Raw genomic sequence first — 21583 nt, 5'->3', positions numbered from 1 at the left:
CCCACACCTGTACCCAAGGCAAGGGCAACTTCCCATCCAAGAGCACCTGATCTTCACCACCAATCTTCTCACTCCCCCCACCAACCAGTTTGCCGCTTCTTCTCCCAGTATCAGATCCAAAAGACAACTCTTCACACTTGGCAACTTGAGCCAGCTAGAAAAAGAAAACCTACCCACTGCCAAGTTTAATCCCACACAGTCCCAGCCAGTTTCTCACGTTCTTCTGCATTCACCTTGTAAGAGGCATTTTCCTCTCTTCTTAGCAATGTCAGGATTTCAGGAGTGAGGAGAACCTGGTAACATTAATATGAATACTAAACTAGCCTTTATAGTAAAAGTGCTGAAGAGTGGGTCTTGTGAAAAAAATATTGTTTTGACGTGGCTATAAATCCAAGTTCCTGAATCACTAGTTTTTACTCACCATACTTACTTCAGGATTTGCTGTGATTCAAGAGTAGTGAATTCAACAGAGAAGGAAAAAATCTGATATATTAAGTGTTGTTTTCAGATTAGTGCATAGAGCAACTGACTGAAAAGGCGTGTGAGGAAGGTTGTTTGTTTCCCTTGAAGAATTACTTTCTGCTTGTAGGAAAGTGGTCAGCTGGGAAAAAGAAAGGGAAGGAAATATTTTATATGACCTCACAAATAAGCACTCCAAGTTCTGAGAGCATCTCTTCATTTTTGAAGGAGTGTCTGGATTTTACTTGAAAACTAGAAAGATTACAGCAAATAATCTTACATTATCTCAAAGCTAAAGAAAAGTACTTCAACATCACTATTATTTTTGTTTTTGCTAAACCAAATACTGAGCTTGAATAAAAGATTACAGGACCTTGTGTATGAGACAGAAGCAAAGAGAAAGAATTGAACATGGCCTTTAATACGTATTTCAAATTTTACTTTGAATTACACTAAAACAAAAATGCAATTTAATTATAAAACATTACTTACATCCAGGTACACTTTCCATCTAAGAAATTAATTTTTAAGGCAACACCAATTATATTTTTTAATCAAACTTATTATGAGAAGACAGAATCAGAATAAAAAATAACCACACTTCCTAAAATCCGGTACTCAAATGTGAGTGCATGTAAACATATGAGTGTTTTGCTAGCTAGGTTTGTTTCTCAATTTACTATAGAGAGAAGTGTCCATGAGTGACATCTCTTTCAAAATGAATGTTTCCATCACAACCGAACTATATTAGTAGAAAATAATGTGTCCTGTGAGAAACAACTGCTCACTTCGAAAATTTAAAAAGGTTTATTAAATGTTAACAAAAATACAACAAAGGACTACAGAAGGAAAAAGCTGCAGCACTGGGAACTGCCATCATAGACACCACATGGCCAGCGCATCTTCAAGATGGCTGCTCAGTGTTTTATACCCCTGGGGGTTGCATCAGCCAGCCCTGGCCCCTCCCAAAGTCTGTCAGTCAGTTCTTCTTTGCCATTTATCGGTGGAGACTGCTGTCTTGTGACTCGATTGGAGGTGAGGTGTTGCCATGCTGCCCCCTAAGCGCCAAGCTTTTTCCATTCCCAGCTGCCCATGCAAGGGGCACATGGCACAGCTTCTGTCCTAGACAGCCCTGGCTGTCTGATGGTCACAACACGGGGGGGGGCGGGGGAAAGGGAACCGTGCGGAGAACAGAGGACATCTAAACTATAAAAACATAACTGTACATCACTAAAGCTTTTCTTAATATTCACACAATAGTTATCTTTTAATTATGAGAGACAATCATCTTATTATCCATCTATAATGAGAAAAACCGGGCAGGAGATCTTTTCTCTTTTTTAGTGTCTTTATTAAAAGAGATCAGCTCTTGGTTGGGAGGTTCAACGGGGCTGCAGTCTCGCCGTCATCGCCTCCCAGGAGTGGCTCGCAGGAGGAGGACAGTGCAGCTTTGTCCCCTGGGGAGCAGAGCTGGAGGTCCCGTCCTCCCCAGAGCAGTGCGGAGGAGCCCCGAGTCACAACTTTAGGGTTGCCTCCCAGGGTCTTGCCTCTAGCTGGGGTCCTTCGTGGCTAGGGCGAGGGGCAAAAAAAGGTCTCAGCATCTCTGCAGGCTCTGTACTTTGTTCCTCATATCCAGACATCACTTTGATCTCTTAATTCTGTGTTGGCTCGTTGTTTTTGGGGTCTTTTGGTAAATTTGTTGGGAGTCCTCTCTCGTTGCATTCTGGGTCTGAGGTTATCTGCATGGACTCCGATGTCTCTTCTTGCACTGTCCGAGAAGGGCCATCAACCTGGCTTTAGGCAGGGCGGTACTGATACAAAAGGAGTAGTTAACGAAAATGACTGGTGATTACAATAACAAACAGTTAGAACTCCACCCTGGCAGCAACTGGTCCAACCTGTTCACTCTGCAACCTTTTTTAAAAAAATTGGCAGCTTTTTCTACTTATAACATATAACATGTCAGGAAAATAAAAACTGTAGTAGGACAAAGGCAAAGAGGACAGGACTTCCCAGACTGAATGTCAACAGGTGGGAAGAGAAAAGAAGGAAGAACCCCCCACAAAGACAAGTGAGCAGGAACACGAGACGTTGATCTGATCAGTGAGGATGGAAAGTTGCAGGGCAGTGTTGAGCTTCGGAGAGGAAAGGCCAAGGAAACGGAGAAATAAAGGGCTCCCAATATTGCACCTATGCAAAAGAGCTAGAAAATCTCCCAGGGGCATGAGGACTTGAGCAGTGCAAACACAGATAGGAAGGGAGAGAGATGGAGGATGAGGCACAAATTTGTTGCTATTTTACACAGCTCATCGTGCAACAGGTAGAACCAATCCCTATCCTGCTGTGTATCAACCATTCTTCCATCAGGATAACACCAATCATCTGCAGCTATCCACTGTGTTTACTCAGAGTCTTAGCCATATGTTCCTATGGCCTATGAGCCAAAAATCAGAACAACTTCCTATCAAAGCCCTGCTGAAATCCTCTGAGTGAAAGCCAGACTGCCATACTTGGTGTGATACCATGGCAACTCAGAGTCCCCATCACAACTGGATTCTGAAGGTCCTTGAAAGAGTCTCACAAAGCACAACAAGTACTGTGGCCCCATCACCTTGGGAGATACAGGGACAAAAACAAATGTAAATACTTTTGTCTGAACAACAGAACGAAGGGGAAGAGACAGAAAACAGACCCTTCGGTTCAAAAATGGACGCTGAAAACTAAGCAGGGAAATTCATCACTGCACTGGTCAAAATTGATCAGTTTTTCAGCTTTTGCATAATTCAGCCTCACGCTGTCTTTGCAAGCGCTAACACTCCTGTGCACAAGTGAATGACTTTCCAAACACCAAACTCCACTAGATGATGTGTGTTCCCTTCTGGGTACTTCAGGTCTTTAGAATAAATTATGAGGTAATTGAATGAAACTAAAGGAGATTTTTGGTAATTGTTATACATACAGTTACTTCTGAAAGTGTCTTTCAGATAGATCATTGTAATTGATTTTATGAAATCGCAGAGAATGTTTGCTACAGGTTTTCCTTGATGAAAGGAAAAGAAAGAAAAGGAAAAGTGATGGAAGAAACAGCATTCCTATAATTTTCAGGATAGGGAAACAGTGAGGCCAGGAGGGTGCTTGAGAGAATGAGCACCGGATAGCTGAACCAATGACCTATCTGTTTTCATGGGCTCCTTGTCTTGAGTCTCCAAGAAGCAAGGTATTCAAACTGATTGCCACTTGAATTACTTTGGGTATCAGTGTTAAAGTGTTGAAGGGTGTGCAGACAGAGGCATGCATGCTTTGAGACCATGTCTATTCTGCCTGGAGGCAGTGATTCACAGGTATGCTAGAATTATCGAGCACACAGAAAACACGGAGCAGCCGATTTTAAAAATCCAGTCACAAACTTTATGTGACTCTTAAAATTACATAACATCCGAATCACAGTTTTCCTTATGTGATTGCTATCAAATAATGATTTCATCATAAGCCTAAATGCTTTTAATAAAGAATCCCTTCTCCTCGAAACACATAGTTATGAGAGCAAGCAATTAAAAAAGTTAATGAACTTCTTTTAAAAAATAGCTTCTCGAGCTTTTTTTTTTAATTGTGGTAGAGAAGTAGTTGAAAAGATTAGTTCAATAAAGCCCAAATCCTCAAATACCAACAGTCATAGACAAAAATATTAATGGACTATTTTGAACTCAGTCTTATGATTTGTAAACAGTTGAGAATAATAACACCAGAACAATCTTCTTTCGTGGTAAGCATACTAGAATGATTAAATACTTTAGCCTGATTAAATAGTTTTAAGTGCAACATAAATGCTAAGACATTGGTTAACTACTGCTGGTTTCTTATAGAAAATTGTTACTCTATACACAGCAAGTGCAAACAGTGCTTCTCAGCACAAAGTCAAACCCTCAACTTGTACTCTATATCAAAAATGCTGATGCTGTTTTGAGAAATGCTTGAAACTATCAAGGAATCTAATACCATGTTTTCCTTGTGTGTTCTCCTCTTTACCCTCATTATTAGGTATCAAACCTGCTCAAACAATGGGCTGGTGGCTGGTTTCCAGAGTCAGTATTTTCCTTCGGTGCTGGACCGTGAATGGCAATTTTACTGCTGCCGCTATAGCCGGAGGTGCCCATATTCCTGCTGGTGAGTTCAAGCAGACACCAAACCCGTGATCTTCATTCTCCCAACAATCCCTATCAATGTCTTTGGCTGCTTGACCTGTCAGAAATCTTGTCTGAAAAAGAGTTAACTGTGTTTTATAGAGCTAAGCATGTTATTTCCAGTCTGCCGCAGGATTATTAAGGATCCAAGGCTAAGGGAAAGAATAAGGGTGCAGTTACACTGAACAGCACAACACAGTAGCTGGCCCTCAGTGAAAGGTCTAGGGATCAGCATCAGCCTAGCTGTGCTGGAAACCATGACAGAAGTCTCCAAAGTGGAGTGATATTTTCCTACTATAAATCCAGCATATTTTCTGGAGTAGGAGCATCTCTGTGCTACACATTTGTGCAACAATGACTTACAAGACTGAACTTTTACCACTTACCTCAGAAAAAATATTAGTAGTGCATATGACTATGCTTTTTCTCTCAAAACTGTTTAAAGATCAAAGTCAAAATGAGCTACTGATCATAAACCCAGAAGAAAAATGTGGTCTCAGCAGAGTATCACAACTAGTGCTGGCGACTTATTGGAGACTGTGAAAAAATGAGCTGCAAATCCCAAGCTTCCCAGTTTCTCTAAAATGCACCACAGGTGTGGTTTCTCTAAATTAAAACCAAAGACAGCCGCAGATTTTGTAGAGGCAGCTTGTATTTTTCCTGTCCATTCTGTTCAAGAGAAGTCATCATTTTATGCTCCAGGGTTACATTCAGCTTAAATTTAGCTATTTTCAGTGATACAAAGAATAACCTGCCTGCATTTAAGAAAAAAGTAAACCTGTGCTTGAACCCTTTTTCCACACCTCAGTTTTGAAGGAGGCTTCCCACTGAGATGCATACAAACTGTTTATGTGCCTGTTGGTCTTACTTGGCTGGCTGGCTACTGGCCAAACACAACAGCACTGCCTTGCTTTTCATCCTTCAGTCTCCTTCCAGCCAGGTGGAAAATAAATGTTTTTATTATTATTATTTTTAATGCCTTTAAATTACAGGAACTGTGTAACAAAGTCTTTTAACATTCTTCTGAACATTCTTCTGACTCCCTTCCAGCAGACATATTGCCTGTGTATGTTCGGGTTTATTTACATACCTGCCCACGCTCTTCCCTCTGAGGGAAACTCAGACTTTTAAGCAGTTCTTCCAATCTCTTGTACTCCTCTAATATTGCATACATTTTGAGAGAGACAACAGAAATCTCATATTTTTGTTATTGTTGACAGTTCTACTTCCCTCAGATGTTGTCTTGACAACTGGGAACAGCTTTGTCTCTGCTTTGCAAGTTGGCATTCAGAGTAAGGCAAATCCTAATGTAAATGTTTGAGGTTACTGGAGTCTTTAGTTTTCATCTCAGCTGTATACAGACTCCTATACTGCCCTTCTATTTCCAACAGTGGCAACACTCCATTTTTGTGCTTAGAAAGAAAGCCTTATGTAGTTCACCTGCAGTTCCATGCAGAAAAGGCAGCATTTCAAAAGCAGGTGAAGTGTTTTTCCCTCTAAGGAGGGTAGAAATCCCAGATACTCACATTCTTCTGGGAAGGGAGAGCTGTAAAACTGGTAGGAAACTGTGTCACTGGCTGATGGCAAACTGTGTCACTGGCTTGTGAAAAGCTTCTGGTGCATAGTTTGTGATTATGGGTTCATTAAAAAAACATTCTGCCTCTGTAGTTAGCAAGGCGTATGTATATAAGCTATTTCCACATACAGTTATCCAAATTAGGATGTTAGGGTCTGGAAGGACAGACAACTGGATGGGTTAAAATATAACGGTTTAACAGGCTCAGAGGTCAGTGGTTAAAGGTTGATACCCTGCCTGGGTGCCTGTCCTGCTTAATATCTCTATCAATGATCTTGAGGAGGCAACAGAGCACATGCTGGCCAAGTTTGCATATGACACCAAACTTGGGGGGTGCAGCTGACATGCTTAAGGCCAGGACTGCCAGTTCAGTGGGATGTAAAGTAAACTGCTTCTTCTATAAGGATAGATTGCCTATTGAGGCTCCTTGGAGGCTTTCAAGACTGAACCAAATAAAAGCTGAGCAGCCTGGTCTGACCCTGTGATTGACCCTGTTTGGAGCAGAGGGCTGTCGCAGAGACTTTTTGAAGTCCTTTTCCACCAGAGCTATCCTGCAGTCCCACACAGAAGGACTTTTTTACTGGAGAACCCTCCCCACACAGGTAAAGTCTCTCCTCCAAAACAGCAGTCTCTTTTCTGTCATCTGCTAGGAATGGTTTCTTTTCTGGTTTACTCTCTTTCCCTGCCTAGACGGTGTAGTAGTACTCTGGGCAAGTACTGGTTGTTATAGTAACATACAGCCAACACAAACTTCACCAGGGTAGTGTGAAACCCCATACTTTGGACTCACTTTTACTCATAAAGTCACAGATGTGACTTGTCTGAGTTATTAAATTTCAGTGTACCAAAACCAAACTTCCTGTCCCCTAAGCTCAGGAGATCTCATTCACAACATAACTTTCATTGGCATTTCTAAGTTTTTGTCACAAGACTTTGTTCACACATCACACTTCTGGTCTGTATCTTGCACTAGTTAACATGCACTTGACAGGAAGAATATGTTTTCCAAACAAACTGCAAATTAGTTCTGGGCTACCATGAGTAAGACCTCACATTGTATATGCATGTGAGACACAACAAAGATGTGTGTGTATAGTGTATCATTATTTATTGCAGCTTCTGCCCCACACGATAATAGTATTTGTTCTGTTCCAGGAACTAGTTGTAAATAAAGTAACGGTGGAGAACTGGCAATCAACATGCTGCTGACTCCTATTTTTTGGTTGGAGAGGCTTATTTTCATGCAAAGGCATGAAACACACTACTTCATTATATATACTTCATTAGTATATGACTATTACTCGAAAAGTAGTACCAGGAAAGTATGCAATGATGGTGGTACTTTGTGGATCATTACACAGGAAAATCTATATTCAAAGAAAATCCACGCTGCAGAATTTCTCAGCAGCCTTGACTTTTAATGTGTAATGTACCCTTAAGTATGAAACCAGATGTGGACAGAAATGCATTTTAAAGAAAACTGACAATATTGAGGTGTGACAAAACTGTTTCAAATTATCTCTCACCTTGAGTATTTGATTCCTTCCTCTTCCATTTGTCTCCATACAGGCCTCTCTGGCACATATAAAAGCAGTAAACCAGCTGATTCTTATGTATGGTTTCTCTTGTCTCTTCTGCTTCAGGACTACATTCTGCCTGAAGTGAGATGACCCTGCATTGAATAAAGACAGGTTTTCCTTATGTGCATGAGCCATGCAACAGATTTGTTAGAATTTGCCCTATTTTTCACACCTAGAATATCCCTGTGTTTTTTGACAACTGCTAGTATTTGTTGGAATACAAATCTATAACATCATCATGCTGACTGAAACCAACGCTTTGCCTTCACTTTGCTTAATAAAATGACTGAAGTCAAATACATGCGGAAGGACTTTATTTGTTAGCATTTATATTCTTACTCTTTGAACCCACTAGTTCTGTTTCAGCTAGTCCTCTCACCATTAATTCCCAGCTTTCCTCTGCAGTAAGCTCATATTGAAAATAAATTTACTAATCTTTTCCAGTCTCATAGTTTTGCACTTGCTTTGTAATTTTTTTTGCAAGTACTTAGTTTCCCTCTTCATTATGCCAAGACTTGCAATTCTGCACATTTTTAACATACTGAAAATAATTAACATTCCTCACAGGAGGCAGAAAAACTCCCTTTACTTTACCTGGCTAGGGAATGCTACCACAGTAAAATAAACTGTGTGCTGATTTGCACCATAAAGGAAGCAAATCTATCACAGATTCAGAGACAGTGGCACTAAGTGGTCCCATTAGAGCTCTGATTTTACTTTTTGCCAGGAAATGAAAGCTTGACTCCATACTCTGAAAAGCAAACACATGTCACACACAGAGCACCTCAAGTCTGCAGAGTGTTTATGACTGTTTCCCTTCTTGCAACAGTGAGCAGTTTAAACGCCAGAAGGTCTGTCTGGAGCTGTGGCTGTTCTCTGTCATGGTGACACTGTCCAGGCAACAATTACATTTTCCAAGAGTTACGGTGTTTAAAGCACTTATTTGTTTTCCTGACTCAACCTGCCACACAAGACACATTGAAAATGATGTGATCCTATGCAGGTTTCTCAAAGATAGCCAGTAGCAGAGGTACAAATCCAAGAGGTGAACTCAGAATAGATGTCATGGAAACATGCAGTTCTGGACAACCCAATTCCCCACTCCTCCTTTTCCATTGTTAAAAAGGTATTTTACTGCTGGGGGAGGTTGATCTTTTTTTTTATTATTATTATTTTTTAAAACTATTACCCGTCAAATAGAACCTTGCTGTTCAATTAGCAGGACCATCTTCCAGAGACATTTTAGGAGAAACACATTTGATCTGACATTGGAAATCCGGGCAAGTTATTTTGGTCATATATTTCTTGAGGAGCAAGCACAAGTTGCCTTGAGCTCTCTGCTGCTGCTTGTACCTGCATTGCACAAACTCGTGCAGGCCTGGAAGAGCTCTGGTACCTCTGTGCCAGCCTCCAGCTTTGTGGCTTCTCAGCCCTGGAAGGGCGTGTGGCTTTCAGTGCAACACAGTGGGAACACAGCAGCAGTGATGTGTCTGTGTGAATCTATGGGCTCAGAGCCTGGAGCCTGAGCTCAATCCCAAAACACATGACATGGCCACACAAGAGAACCTCTCATCTCTAGAGGAGCTCCAGGACACCTCTAGTTCCCCAGCAGCTTGGCAATCTGGGATCTGTACTCAGAGCAGTTGCTGGAATTTCTGGTGACAGCTTACTAAGACCTTCTTTGGCTTTTCAGCTTAGGATGCATATTTTAAAGCAGATGACCTCTGTCTTCCACCTAGAGGAAGAGTTGAAATTGATTAAAGAGGCATATAATTCCCATGTTCATTGAATATAACTTGCAGGTTTGTGGCTCTTGAACAAAATTTTTCCTTTAGGAAAGACATACTCTTGAAGCACTTGTAAACAACATATGAATGTAAGCCCATAAAGTAAGGAGTGTCAGGAGACACTCCTTGTCCTCAAATGTCAGACAGTTAATGTTAAAGCTTATGTCTTCCTCTTAAAATGAAACAGCTCTTTCTTTTGGCTGTGGTATTGCTTGAGGAAGAGTTCAGCCACAAAGAGGGGAATGAAGGTTAAAGAGAAGCCATTCATCTTGTTAGCATTGTAGTTGCACAAGAAGTGAACAGCGTAATACATTCCAAAATCATGTACTTATGATCAGGGAATAAGTATATTCCACAATATACTTATATATATATTGAGTATATATATTTATAACAATATACTTATATATATAAAAGTATATATTATATATATACTTATAAGTATATTCCACAATATACAATATACAGACAGAAACTGTTCTACCACCGACTATCTCTCATACTTTAAAAGACTCATTTCTTTTGTCTGCTTGGCATCTGAAAGCAAGGCATACCCATGGTTCGCATTTATTTCTTTAATCAGCAGGTTGTACATATTAAGGCTACCAGTGTGACTTGATCTTCTTATTGGTAAATAATGGACTCATGATAACTATTTCTGAAGTCAATTGTGAGAAGAGTGCAAATGATCACTGTAGATTAGTACAAAACATTCTTCTCAGTGCTAAATGAGTAACTCTGTGTTTTCTATTAATCTCTACCATAGCAATTCTTCAACATGGAAAATAAACAACACAGCTGTTTTCAGATTGAAATAAAAACAACAGTAACCCTGGTAAAGAATTAATCCCTTTTTTGAGAACATATCCTAACCTGAGCAAGATTTATATGATTATAGTGAAATACATTAGGAAAATGTGGGGATGGTTGGAGCAATGTAAACCACTGAAAAGATAAACCATTCCACATCAACCCTATTCTAGGTAAAAATGCCATTATGAAAATACCTTTTTCTGTCAACTTTTCCCGCTCACAGACCAAACTACATACACCCCTTATCATAAGATTTCCTTACCCAGTCCTGAACACTGAATTCCCTTCTTTCTCCTCTTTCAACAATGTCACTGGTGCTTCAAGTCTCTTGTGCCCAAACATCATACACCTGGTACTATCCAGAAGTAGATTTGAAAAGCTGAACCAGAGTTCCTGTTTTCTGTATTTTCTTGCAAACAGATCATACAGACTGGAAAGACTACCACTTATAAAGGTCTCACATTACTCTTTTCTCCCCACAAGTCCTTCCCCAAACTTAACACCTATGTGTGTATCTAGGTTTGACAAACAATTCCACTAGATGCACCCTGCTGGCCCTTACCCCTCAGCCTTACAAATTACTCAGTGCCTAGAGCCCACAATTGCTATAACACACATCTTCTCACAGCTGCTTTGCCAGCCTCTTTCCAAGGGCCCCCTGTCACCTACCGCCTCAGGAACCACAGGCATCCTGGCTTGGTCATACAACACCCCAAACAGCAGCAGCAACTTTGTGCACTTGGCAATTCCCAGGTTTCTCACTTCTCCTCTAGCCCAGTTCTGTTTGCTATGAGTTCAATGCCAGAAGTGCTTACAGGGCACTGTAAAGGTCACTATGGATGGCTATTCCCACCTGAAAAGCCCATGGGCAGGCAAATCCTCACTAACTAAGGGAAAAAGTGTCTCACACTCGTTTTGTGACTCCTCTTGAGTACAAACCATACATTGCCACACGTGGCTCACAAATGCTACCATGTCAGAAAATAAATTATGTGTCTGTAGGACCATGGTAGGCTGCTCACAAGTTGATATATACTTTGTATTCATTGGTGAGTAAAACATTTAATATTTTCAGTGAAGTACTTGATAATAAGGGTACAGACCAAGCTACAACAAAACCTGACAGAACCACTGTCCTGTGTCAGGCAGACCACTTTGGGAAGGCCCTCAATAGGTTCTTAAATGATCTTTCTCCCCTTCATGATGAGAAAACCACATACTGACTATCCCTATGCATTAAATACAAGGGCATCTCTAAGTGCAGACACATTTTGTGTAAATTACCCTCAGGATTCTAAAAATAGAGAGATAATAGAAAAGGGACACACCACAGAGCCCTGCTACATGGACGATCAATTGCATTTCCTTCTAAAGAACACAGTGCAAGCCAGACAACCTTGAAATGCAGGGGCTTAGGGGAACGGTTTCAGAAATGAGTACAGCAATCATCAAAGAGAAATGAATTAGACAGACCACACAGACTCATGTGAACTTGAACGATGCTGTCATAGCACTATTTATAATTCTTCTCTCCAGAACAAAAGTAGCCCCTAGGCACCTGCCTATGAAACAAGACACACTTCAGAGCAGCTCAAGTCCCCAAATAATTTATTTTTGGTGATTGCATAGATTTGCTTTTTGAACATTTCTTAGTGGAGGAGCCTTAAGAAGCTGCATGGTAACGTGGAGAAGTTAATACAGAGGGAGGGGAAGATGACAGCAGTCAGAAAGAAAAAGACAGGGAAGCTAAATGAAGACTCCCACTGCACTTCAGAATAACACTGCATGCCTCTGCAAAACGTCTGTGAGACCACAGCAATTCAGAAGTTTGCCATCAGATTTATTTTTTCAACTGAGAGGCCCATGAAAGAAGTTCAAAGAACTGACTCTCAGTTCTGTTTCTGAGTAGAGAAAAAAGCAGCTTTTAAACATTGTGTGGTGCACAGTCTCATCTGCCCAGCACATACCACTGGTCAAGACTACAGAACATTTTCCTTGCTAAGTGCCAAAAACAGATGTTCTGAAACACATTTGGTAGAACATATATAAACACATGTCTTAGTGGTTTCTCATAATAATAGCTAAACAAAGTGTCAAAACCTGGAGTTGATGGGAGAATGCAAAATTAAATGCTGGTCCATAGCTGGTCTTCATTTTTAAAACCTTCTATAACCCTGGATTTTCTGAACATGCACAATCAGACACTCAGGCTTCAAATTAGTAAACTAAATATGGGCACTCTCCTTTGGCTGAGTGGGCAGTGTTCATGGTTTCTTCTCTTTCTCCTAGTCTGCATGACCTGTGAAATACTGGTGTCATTTCTTAGCAATGGCAGAGCACCGCAAGGGCTTTGCACATCCGTGTGTCCTTGGTCAGAACTCAGAGAACAGACACTGTGACCACGCCTGACTTTCTGCTTTCCAAACACACTCTGAGATGGGTGTCCTTGTACTTTAAGTCAGAATCTGTGTGATGATTTTCATGACCAAAGGAAAGGAAGCATGAGAACAAGATACATTCAAAGAAGTTGAGTGATTAGACTTGAGGCTCTTTTAAGGTCATGCTTGAGTTTCATATGCAGACACATTTTTCATTTGTTAAGGAAAAATTATTTGTTAGAATGATGTTCTAACTGAATGATTTTTCCCATTCAAAAGCTGAGTATGACTTGGAAAGCAACCTAATAGCCCAGAGTACCTCAGTTTTCAGGTAAACTTTCTGCTTCTGAGTTCTCCAGCTGTTATAAGTTTGAGCTCCAAATACACCCAAAGCACCTCATAAAAGGTCAAACCCATCCCAAAAACTATATTTCTAGTGAGTAAAGAATTTAAGCCTGGGCTTAGACTTCACTGATTTAACAAAATGTAAACATGCATGAGTGCTGGCTGGAATGGGCTTCAATCATGTTCAAGCATCATTCAAGTACTGCAGCTGGGCTGGATTAAGTCAGAAAAAGGTTGCCAGGATTTCTGTAAATGTGTCTTAACCCTGCTAGTCTCAACAGGAGCTGGGCAGTGTACTTCCACAGGTTCAGCATCTCCCTCATGGGGAGCCTGATGCTTCTCTTTGCTGTTTCACAGTGAGGCTGACAACTCCAGTAGGAGCACCCATGTAAAATGGTGTAATACAAGGAGCGCCAGGCTTCCATTCAGACTTCAAATATAATGTTGACAGGAAGTACTGGTCAAGCTTCCAGCCCCTTCCTGAATCTGCTCATTATTTGTAAAATGAATTGCAGTATTACTTGCCTATTTCCCGGGGAAGCAGCAATCATAATTTGGTTAATAACTGAAGAAGCACTTTGAGGTCCTCAGGTCAAATACACTGCACAAATACTGTTCAGGCCCATATTTTTACATTATAAATTGGGCAGAAAGAGGAAAGAACAAAGAGTAATGGATTAATTGTTACATTCACTGAATACAATTCATACATGGATAAATGCTTAGTGTTGTCTTACTTGGCAACATTTACTGTGGTCTACAGCTACAAACCAAAGAGTTTCACAAGAGGAAAATTTGCTGGAGCAAATCCCTGCAATAAAGACATAAGTAGTAGACAAATTTTATCTTCTTGTTCAGATTGCTTTTATCCCAGAGCTGCAGATGTATATACATATATTTCAATACTGCAGTTTGCTCTTAACTGTTGTAAAGTTGCTGAATTTTATTCAAATAGCTACCTGAATTAGTTGCATAGAGGAGAAAGGCAGTCTTGTGAGACTGCATCTTGTAGTGCTGTTAAGAAACGAGAACTTTCAAAGACGCAGGAGAAATCTACTAATTGAGTTGTAGTCATTCAACTGGACACTTCTATAAGATGGCAAATTATATTATCTTCTTTTTCTTTAATGTAAAGGTTAACAACAGAATATCCAGGACACTATGGAGAAGATATGGACATGATGATGTACACTTATGACTATTACATCCGTGGGGCAACCACAACTTTCTCTGCTGTGCACAGGTTTGCTTTTCACATGTTTCATTAGAAACTTTAAAATGCCTGTCTTTTCTATTTCCCCCCAACAGAGCATGGCTACACACCATCTGCTGTGGTACTTAGCAAAGCACTAGGAATTCTGAGGACCAAAGTTCACAGTCCATATGATTCATTGTCCAGAGTCGTGCATCAGGAGCAGAGCATGCTAATGGGGATCATTTGCCATGTCCATCTGAGCAGTGAAAAATACAGCAGTGGTAGCTTGGGCTGAATCTGACCTTTACCAAATGCAACAGATCTTCTGTATGCTTTCTCACCTACCTCTAGTTGGAGCATATTTCATTGAGCTCAGTAAAAACACCCTGTGCCTTCAGGGAATCAGGGACCTATTTTGGTCCACTTTCCTGTGCAGAGAAGCAGGAAATCTGCCAGCATGCAAAGTTAATACCATATAAAATGCAATGTGAATGCTTTAAACTGCCCGATCTATTTCAACACAATTCTAACAGATTCAAGCCACTCCAGGAATTCAGGCAGTGCCATGCACCTTGATCCCTTTCCAGAAAATGAGTTAACTACGTTTTATTGATCAGTTCTGGTCATTTCTTGGCATTTGCTAGTCCTCTTGGGAGAGGCCCTATGGCTAGTGAAGTTTTAGTCATGCAAATGGATTCACAATTTTTCTGTTCAGTTAAAAAGGAATGTTTCTCCCTTTTTTACTATGCACAACTGCAAAGTTTTAAACTTTGGGCTTAACATAAATCCCACACTGTAGTCTGCCTAGGGCTACAGAGATCCTAACAGAGCAGGTTTAAGAAGGGTATAAGCAGTCACTGAAACCTGATTGTGGGAGAGGGATCTTAATTCTTTTAAGCTGCCCTCTAATACATCAATAGTGAGCTATTTCTTTGCTGATGTCTTTTGTTAGGCACCTCAGCCCAATATATTAAAGCATTTGTTATCAAGCAAAATACAGACAGCAAGGCAAGGAGTGCTGCAATGCTCTGCCAAGATGGGCTACATGAGAAGGGGGGGAGAAGAGAGAAGTGGGAGTTTAATGACATCAATGTTTCAAGCACTCTCTAATAACACTCAAAGCAGCCAAAGTGCTTTTGTCACTGTAATGTTCTCAGCTTGCCAAAGTTCACCATAGGGATCCCTCAACCTAAAATAAGGAGGCTTTTCCAGAATGACAACATGTTTTAAGACCGCTACAGGTCCATAACTATAATTTCCTGGCTAAAATACATTATCCTGTTTATTACCAAATGGAAGCCATGTCTGCAAATTCTTCCTGCAAGTGGAAAAATAACTCATAGATACTTGACTCAAGGGTATCTGTTTATCGCTTTAGATTAAAGAAATTACAAGGTCATAAGGGACAGCCCCATTCTGGGCTTTTCATCTTAAATATTTCCCAGTGCTATCCTTAATCCTTGTTCCTCATGGTTGTGGCAGAGAGTAGGGGAAATAATGCAGACAGTGCATTCTTCTGCAGCTGGAATCCGGACTCCATCGCATGTGGATGTCTGGAATCCACAAGGACAGGCCTGGAAAGCAAAGCAGCCAAGGTAGCCTATGCCTCTAAGCAGATTGCTATCTCTGGCTGCTAAAGGCAGCCTTCAGAAGAGGGTGGCAGTGGGGTGACTGGAGCAAAGGCAGCATCATGGAAATGTACATTGGGAGTACAGGTCCTCACAGGACCACAGTGCCTGGAAGAGGAAGAAGCCACCAGCACACTTTTGTCCTATCTCTGCTCTGGTGGCAGTCATACACCTGCAACAGTAGCAGGTTGAAACTACAGAGAAAATATTTCACAAATTTCAAACTAGAAAAGATTTCTGTACCAATGAACTTTCTGGTCCTCAGCTTTCAGAACAACCAGAAACCATTTGTGTTGCCAAGAGAATGAAGTGAAAAAAAAAAAAAAATCTTGCTATACCACTTCAGAATTCAGATTCAGGCCTGTAACACTCCTGAGCAGGATGAATCACAAAAGTCAGCAAATTTGTCATCCTTAATGATTCTTTACAGCTCATGAAGCAGAATAGGAGCAAGAAAAGGTCTTCTGATCTCAGCCTGCCTGGAGCATGCACATTTCCACTTACTTCTGTGAACATTTTGTAATTCCTCTTTTCAAGCACATTAAACTTGTGTCCCTAGTATTTAGTTCATATGGACAATGTTCTTGAGCTAACAAGAGTCAAGAAAAAGCCTCTGAAGGTATTTCAGTTAAAACTTTCCCAATCACTTCAAACAGGTAGGTATTTTTAGACTTCTTCAATAAACTTGCAGAAATCATATCTTCCCTTCCTACTCTCTAAGACATTGCATCAGTGAGGCCACTGTTTATACAAGGATATTTGAGACAGCATGTGATGCTTGTGGCAAAGGACATAGAAAGTTTATAATGATGCTATCCCCACCAACACTTCTGTAACCACTGCCTGTGAGTTTCCATGCCTGTGTAGCAGGAGAGAGAATGAAAGAGTTATTTTTGTAGTTATTATCAAAAGTTTTAACTGCTTGTTTGGGAAGAACAGACTTCAGAACTGGTTACTATTTACATTTTCCAGTCTCATTTTAAATAGGTCAAAAGGAGAAAACAACTGTCTATAAAGCAAGACAAAAGCAGCTGGAAAGAATTAGAAAAGGCCTGAAGTATCTCCGGGAGCCCATTCAGGAGTGTGGTGATAACGTTGATGCAGACAGGATGACCTAAAGACATAAATAAGGGAAAATTTGCAGGAAAGGGCAGTATCTGTATCAGACAGACTGATACAGTCAAATTTCAGAGAAGGACATGGGCTATCTGAAGAAGGCTGTAAACAACTGAAGTTGCCCACAAACACATGCACATTGCAAACCCTTGGCAAAATAGCTTCCAAAATTAAACCCACAAACTGAACAACTAATACCTTCAGCCTGAGCTCTGAAACATGCTAAGTGATGATGGTATGACTTTCTGGTGGGGCATTGTTAGGTGGCTGTCATCTGGTTGGAACAGTCTCCTGGTCCAGAGAGCACTACTGGAACACTCACAACCCAACCTGCAGCAAGTACGTTGGACAGGGAGGTGGGAATTACCAGGTGTTCTTGGAAAGAGCCACAGCTTGTCCTTTGCTTCGTAGTATTAAAATAGCACATGAAGGCTGTCATAAGCTCATTTCTTCTACAAAAGAAGAAATGTTCTCTGCTCCATTTGTTTGGGTCATCTGGATAGCCAGTTACTTAACTGCTTGGACATCATCACCGAAAAATAAATCGACAGCCAGATACCCCAACAGTAAAGTATGTTTGAAATGCCCAGACTAGCTGGACATCCACCAAGCTCAGCTGAGCTAAATTATAGGGTATTTAAGGTCCCTAATATGTTTCATATGACCAATGAAAGAGGATTTTGTCAAACTCAATCTGAATAGGAATTCACAGAATGTTTTAACTTGATTGGAAACAGATTATTCAAAAATATTTGGAGATAAAAGAAATTTCTCTATACATCAAAAATCCAAATCTGACAGGACATGACAGTTGGAAAGCAAAAGAGACAGTTCAATATTGATTCCCAATGCCAAGGAAAATGCATTAATTTAGCAACTGGGAGGGGATGACACCTACTAACTGGTGTCAAGATCTGCAAAGGTGAGTTCAGATATATTCTAGTGTACGCCTCATAAGGCAATTCCTGATGGCATCTGCATCCCCACTGATAAACTTTTAAGAGATAAACAAATTGAAACAGGCTGATAACTACTGAATTAAGCACACAACAGCAATAGTACAAAGTAATTGCCTGCATCCTGAGAAGCTGGGCTTGTATGCTTGAGTTCAAACACAAGTAACCGTGGAAAAAATGTACATATATGCTAGTGTCAGCAAATCCAAGCTGAAATGACAGCTTCAGAAATAATTCTGTTCCAGTATTTTAAAGCATAATATTAATTCAGGTGACTAAAATACATTTCTTTTAAAGAGCTTGACTTTTAATTTCATGTCCTATTTTAGAAAACCTACTTGATCTAAGATTTTGGGCTAAAAGTCTCTCTGACAATGGGTGCTATCTTAGCAGACCTAAACTTTGACCGATTTAATTGTTTTCCACAAAGATATCCTCTTTATTTTTTTATCTCTCTTGGTAACTTAGTGACCAAAAGAGTAATAACTGTCCTTGAAAAGCATGCACATTGACCAAATAATTTTAGGGTTTATTCTTAAAATAAACCTAAAAATGAATCTTGCATTTCATTAATCTTTGGTAACAATTTTACAAGGAAATTACAATTTAAAACACCTAGGAAAAATCTAAAGAAAACCAAAGCCAAACTATATAACTGTTACATAATACTTGCTGATGAGCATGACACAGACCCAGTTCCAAATGACACTCAGGATAAACTTGTAGCTTAGCAGCACAGTAAATTTCCATTTAAAAAACCTCAGTTTAAAAAAGTTGCAATGAGACATTTTATACCTGCAGGGTAGACACAAAATGTATACCTACAGGGCTTAATAGTCAAATTAGTCTTATTCCAGGACAGAGTCACCCACTCAATGACACCATTTAAGCACAGTTAATACCAAAATCTGGGCTCAGGGGGTCTCAGCACATTCCCAAGAGGCAGCAGTCTGGCACCAGTTGGTGGAGGGGTCTTAAGATGCAAGCACCTATTAAATCACCCATTACCAACATTACCCATCCTATGCCTCATCTTTAGGACATCACTATTAGTAGAATTCAAGCTTTCAGAAACCTCTTGGTTATATTTATCAATATAAATGACAACTGTCATCTGCAAGGATTGTAGTTTGGATCTAAATTCAAGTTAGCCAGTATCAAGCAGCCTAAATTCAACATTCTCTTCACAGCAGGACTGTATTTGATCCTCTGATCTCATGCCTATCTGTCAAAGGAAAATTTAACACACAATAAGCTACAGAGGAAATTAAATTTGTAGCCTGTTGTGACTATTGGACACTAAATCACTGGCCTCCACTGCTGAATCCCACTGCTCCAAGTCAGGCTTCCTACTAACAGTTGTTAGGTTTCCTATCGCTCTCTTGAGAGAGAATACCAATCACAAACTGAGAAGAGCATAAACTCTCCTTACATTCATAAATGTTACTCTTCCTCACATGTGATTTGATCAAGGATGAGAAATCAATATTTGCTGTGTGGATAACTCCCCTCTTAGACATAGCTTAAAATCACCCAAGTACTATTCACCTTTTACACATTACTGAACAATATATGACATGACAATAACTTTTGACAGAATTATCCTTTTCTTCTTGGTCACTGATTAAAAGCCAATTCAGGACTGATCACCATCAGGATTCATTGTCTTCAGAGACCTACTTATTCAGAGAGTAGATTTTCTTATCTTGTAAAGAAGTGTAAGGGAGTTGTAACTATCACACATATTTAATGTTCTTTTGGCTCTTGAAAACACAGAGCACTCAGATGAAGGTCAGTTAATGGCAGACAGATGTTTTTCTTGCCATACCAGTACCTGGTATAAAGTTACACTTACTTGTATAGCATCTTCTGCAGTTCTGGCTCACTAACACCTCTCTTTTGTCTCTCTTTCATGCAGGGATCGTCAGTGGAAATTTATTGTCTGCAGGATGACAGACTATGACTGCCCATTTCAGAATGTTTAAAAGATTGAGTGCACTCCATTTGGAAATCTTGGGGATAGGCAGGGTGGGATAGAATTAGTGATTACAGGAGAAGATCTATTAGGCTCACAAAAATGTACCAAGACTCATCACCTGTCTGCTAAACACATAATTCTTTCCCTCTGGAGCTAATACGTAAATTGCCAACCCACATACTTGCAACAGTGAATTCAGAGGATTCTTTAAAGCTGCACTGACAGTTGTATCCCCCAATTAAATTTGCTTATGACATACATGTTTATGATACACAAATCTATGGCATATGCAGTTACCTTTCTTATATATACATGTAGCTATTCTAAACACATACAACTTCCTTTCACAAAGCAGCTCTATAGAAATGGCTTCCCAGCACTATAGCCCCTCTGAATGAGTGGAAACATACTACATGCTTCCCAACATGCAATAGACTTTCCTGTCTTCTACTTTGTACTTGGAACCAATCCAGTGACCCCAACCAGCTTCTCAGAGCTGGAAGTGTGCAGAAAATGTAACTGGGAGGTGTCTGATGGGCTGCACCTGGCATTACCTGTTACAGCCCTCAGCATAAGTCCACTGCAACAAAGGTCTGCCCACACAGGAGAATTCCAGGTATTTACAACTGGAAAACATCAGTATCTGACAAAAATGAGAGTAGATCCATCAATAAAAACAGAAGATTAGCCCAGCTTTACTAAGAGTCTCTTCTATATTGTTTTAAAAATCTCTGATGATGAAACTAACCAAGAACTCTGGTCTGGGCAAACCCAGGAGAAGGTCAGGCCATTCGTGCTCAGTAAATATGGATTTGACATTCTTCAAGAGTCTGATTTTCAGGTGAATTTGGTTTCCACTGTGGGTGCCTGTATGACATCCATCTTCCCTTGGTAATACAATTTTGGTTTAGAAGAGACAAAGTTAGTGATTTAGGTAACCTTAGTTCCTCCAGTTTGCAGAACATATTGCCTATAAAGTATAAACTGACCATGTTTCAACACTGCACAACACTTGTGCAGCTGCAGTCCAACAAGAAAGAATATTGATCTGTTTCAGAAAGATCAGAGGTAGGATTTTTCACTCTTGAACAAGTCAGAATTTAGGGCTCAGTTTCTTTGTTGATTAATTCAATGGTGAACTTAGCAATGGCTTTGGTGCTGCTGGCTCAAGGGCTCTGATGACTCCATGTGCCAATTTAAGGCTGCAAAGCTTCATAGGAAACAGTGGTGTCTGCCAATGAGTTTCCATATTCCAAGCATTTTTAGCATGTTTAGAAGCATACCCTCTTGTCCAATAAAGGAATTATAGGATTTGCTTTGCTGTAGCCTTGTTCTTTATTGATTTTCCTTACACCAGCATATTAATTTGCACACAAACAAACCCTCTGTCACTCTCAGAGACCATAAAGGTGATCAGGGAGTTCTGTGAGAGCCAGTTGCTGAGATATGTAGATTACAGTGAGAAAGAGACTTTGATTAGCTTAGGGAAGCTGGAGAAGCTTGATCACTGACTCTGGTAGACAGGCAAAGGAAGCCAAAGAACTCCAAACAGTAGAGCACCAGAAGAGAAAGCACTCATGCCAGGGAATCA

The 21583-nt window shown here is 40.2% G+C and overlaps 1 protein-coding gene across 1 annotated transcript in view; it reads left to right on the top strand.

The window, feature by feature from the left end:
• The window catches only part of DPT (dermatopontin), a 28046-nt gene extending 6738 nt beyond the window's left edge, over positions 1-21308 (top strand). The window contains exons 2-4 of the mRNA XM_059466444.1: positions 4498-4623; positions 14255-14362; positions 19933-21308. Coding sequence (XP_059322427.1) covers positions 4498-4623; positions 14255-14362; positions 19933-19999 — 301 coding nt within the window. The 3' untranslated portion in view covers positions 20000-21308. The remainder of the gene's footprint in view (positions 1-4497; positions 4624-14254; positions 14363-19932) is intronic.
• Positions 21309-21583: the final 275 nt, after the last annotated feature.

This window comes from Ammospiza nelsoni, chromosome 2 (assembly GCF_027579445.1).
Source record: "Ammospiza nelsoni isolate bAmmNel1 chromosome 2, bAmmNel1.pri, whole genome shotgun sequence".
In the NCBI taxonomy this organism is placed as follows: domain Eukaryota; kingdom Metazoa; phylum Chordata; class Aves; order Passeriformes; family Passerellidae; genus Ammospiza; species Ammospiza nelsoni.
This window is presented reverse-complemented; position numbering and strand designations above follow the sequence as displayed.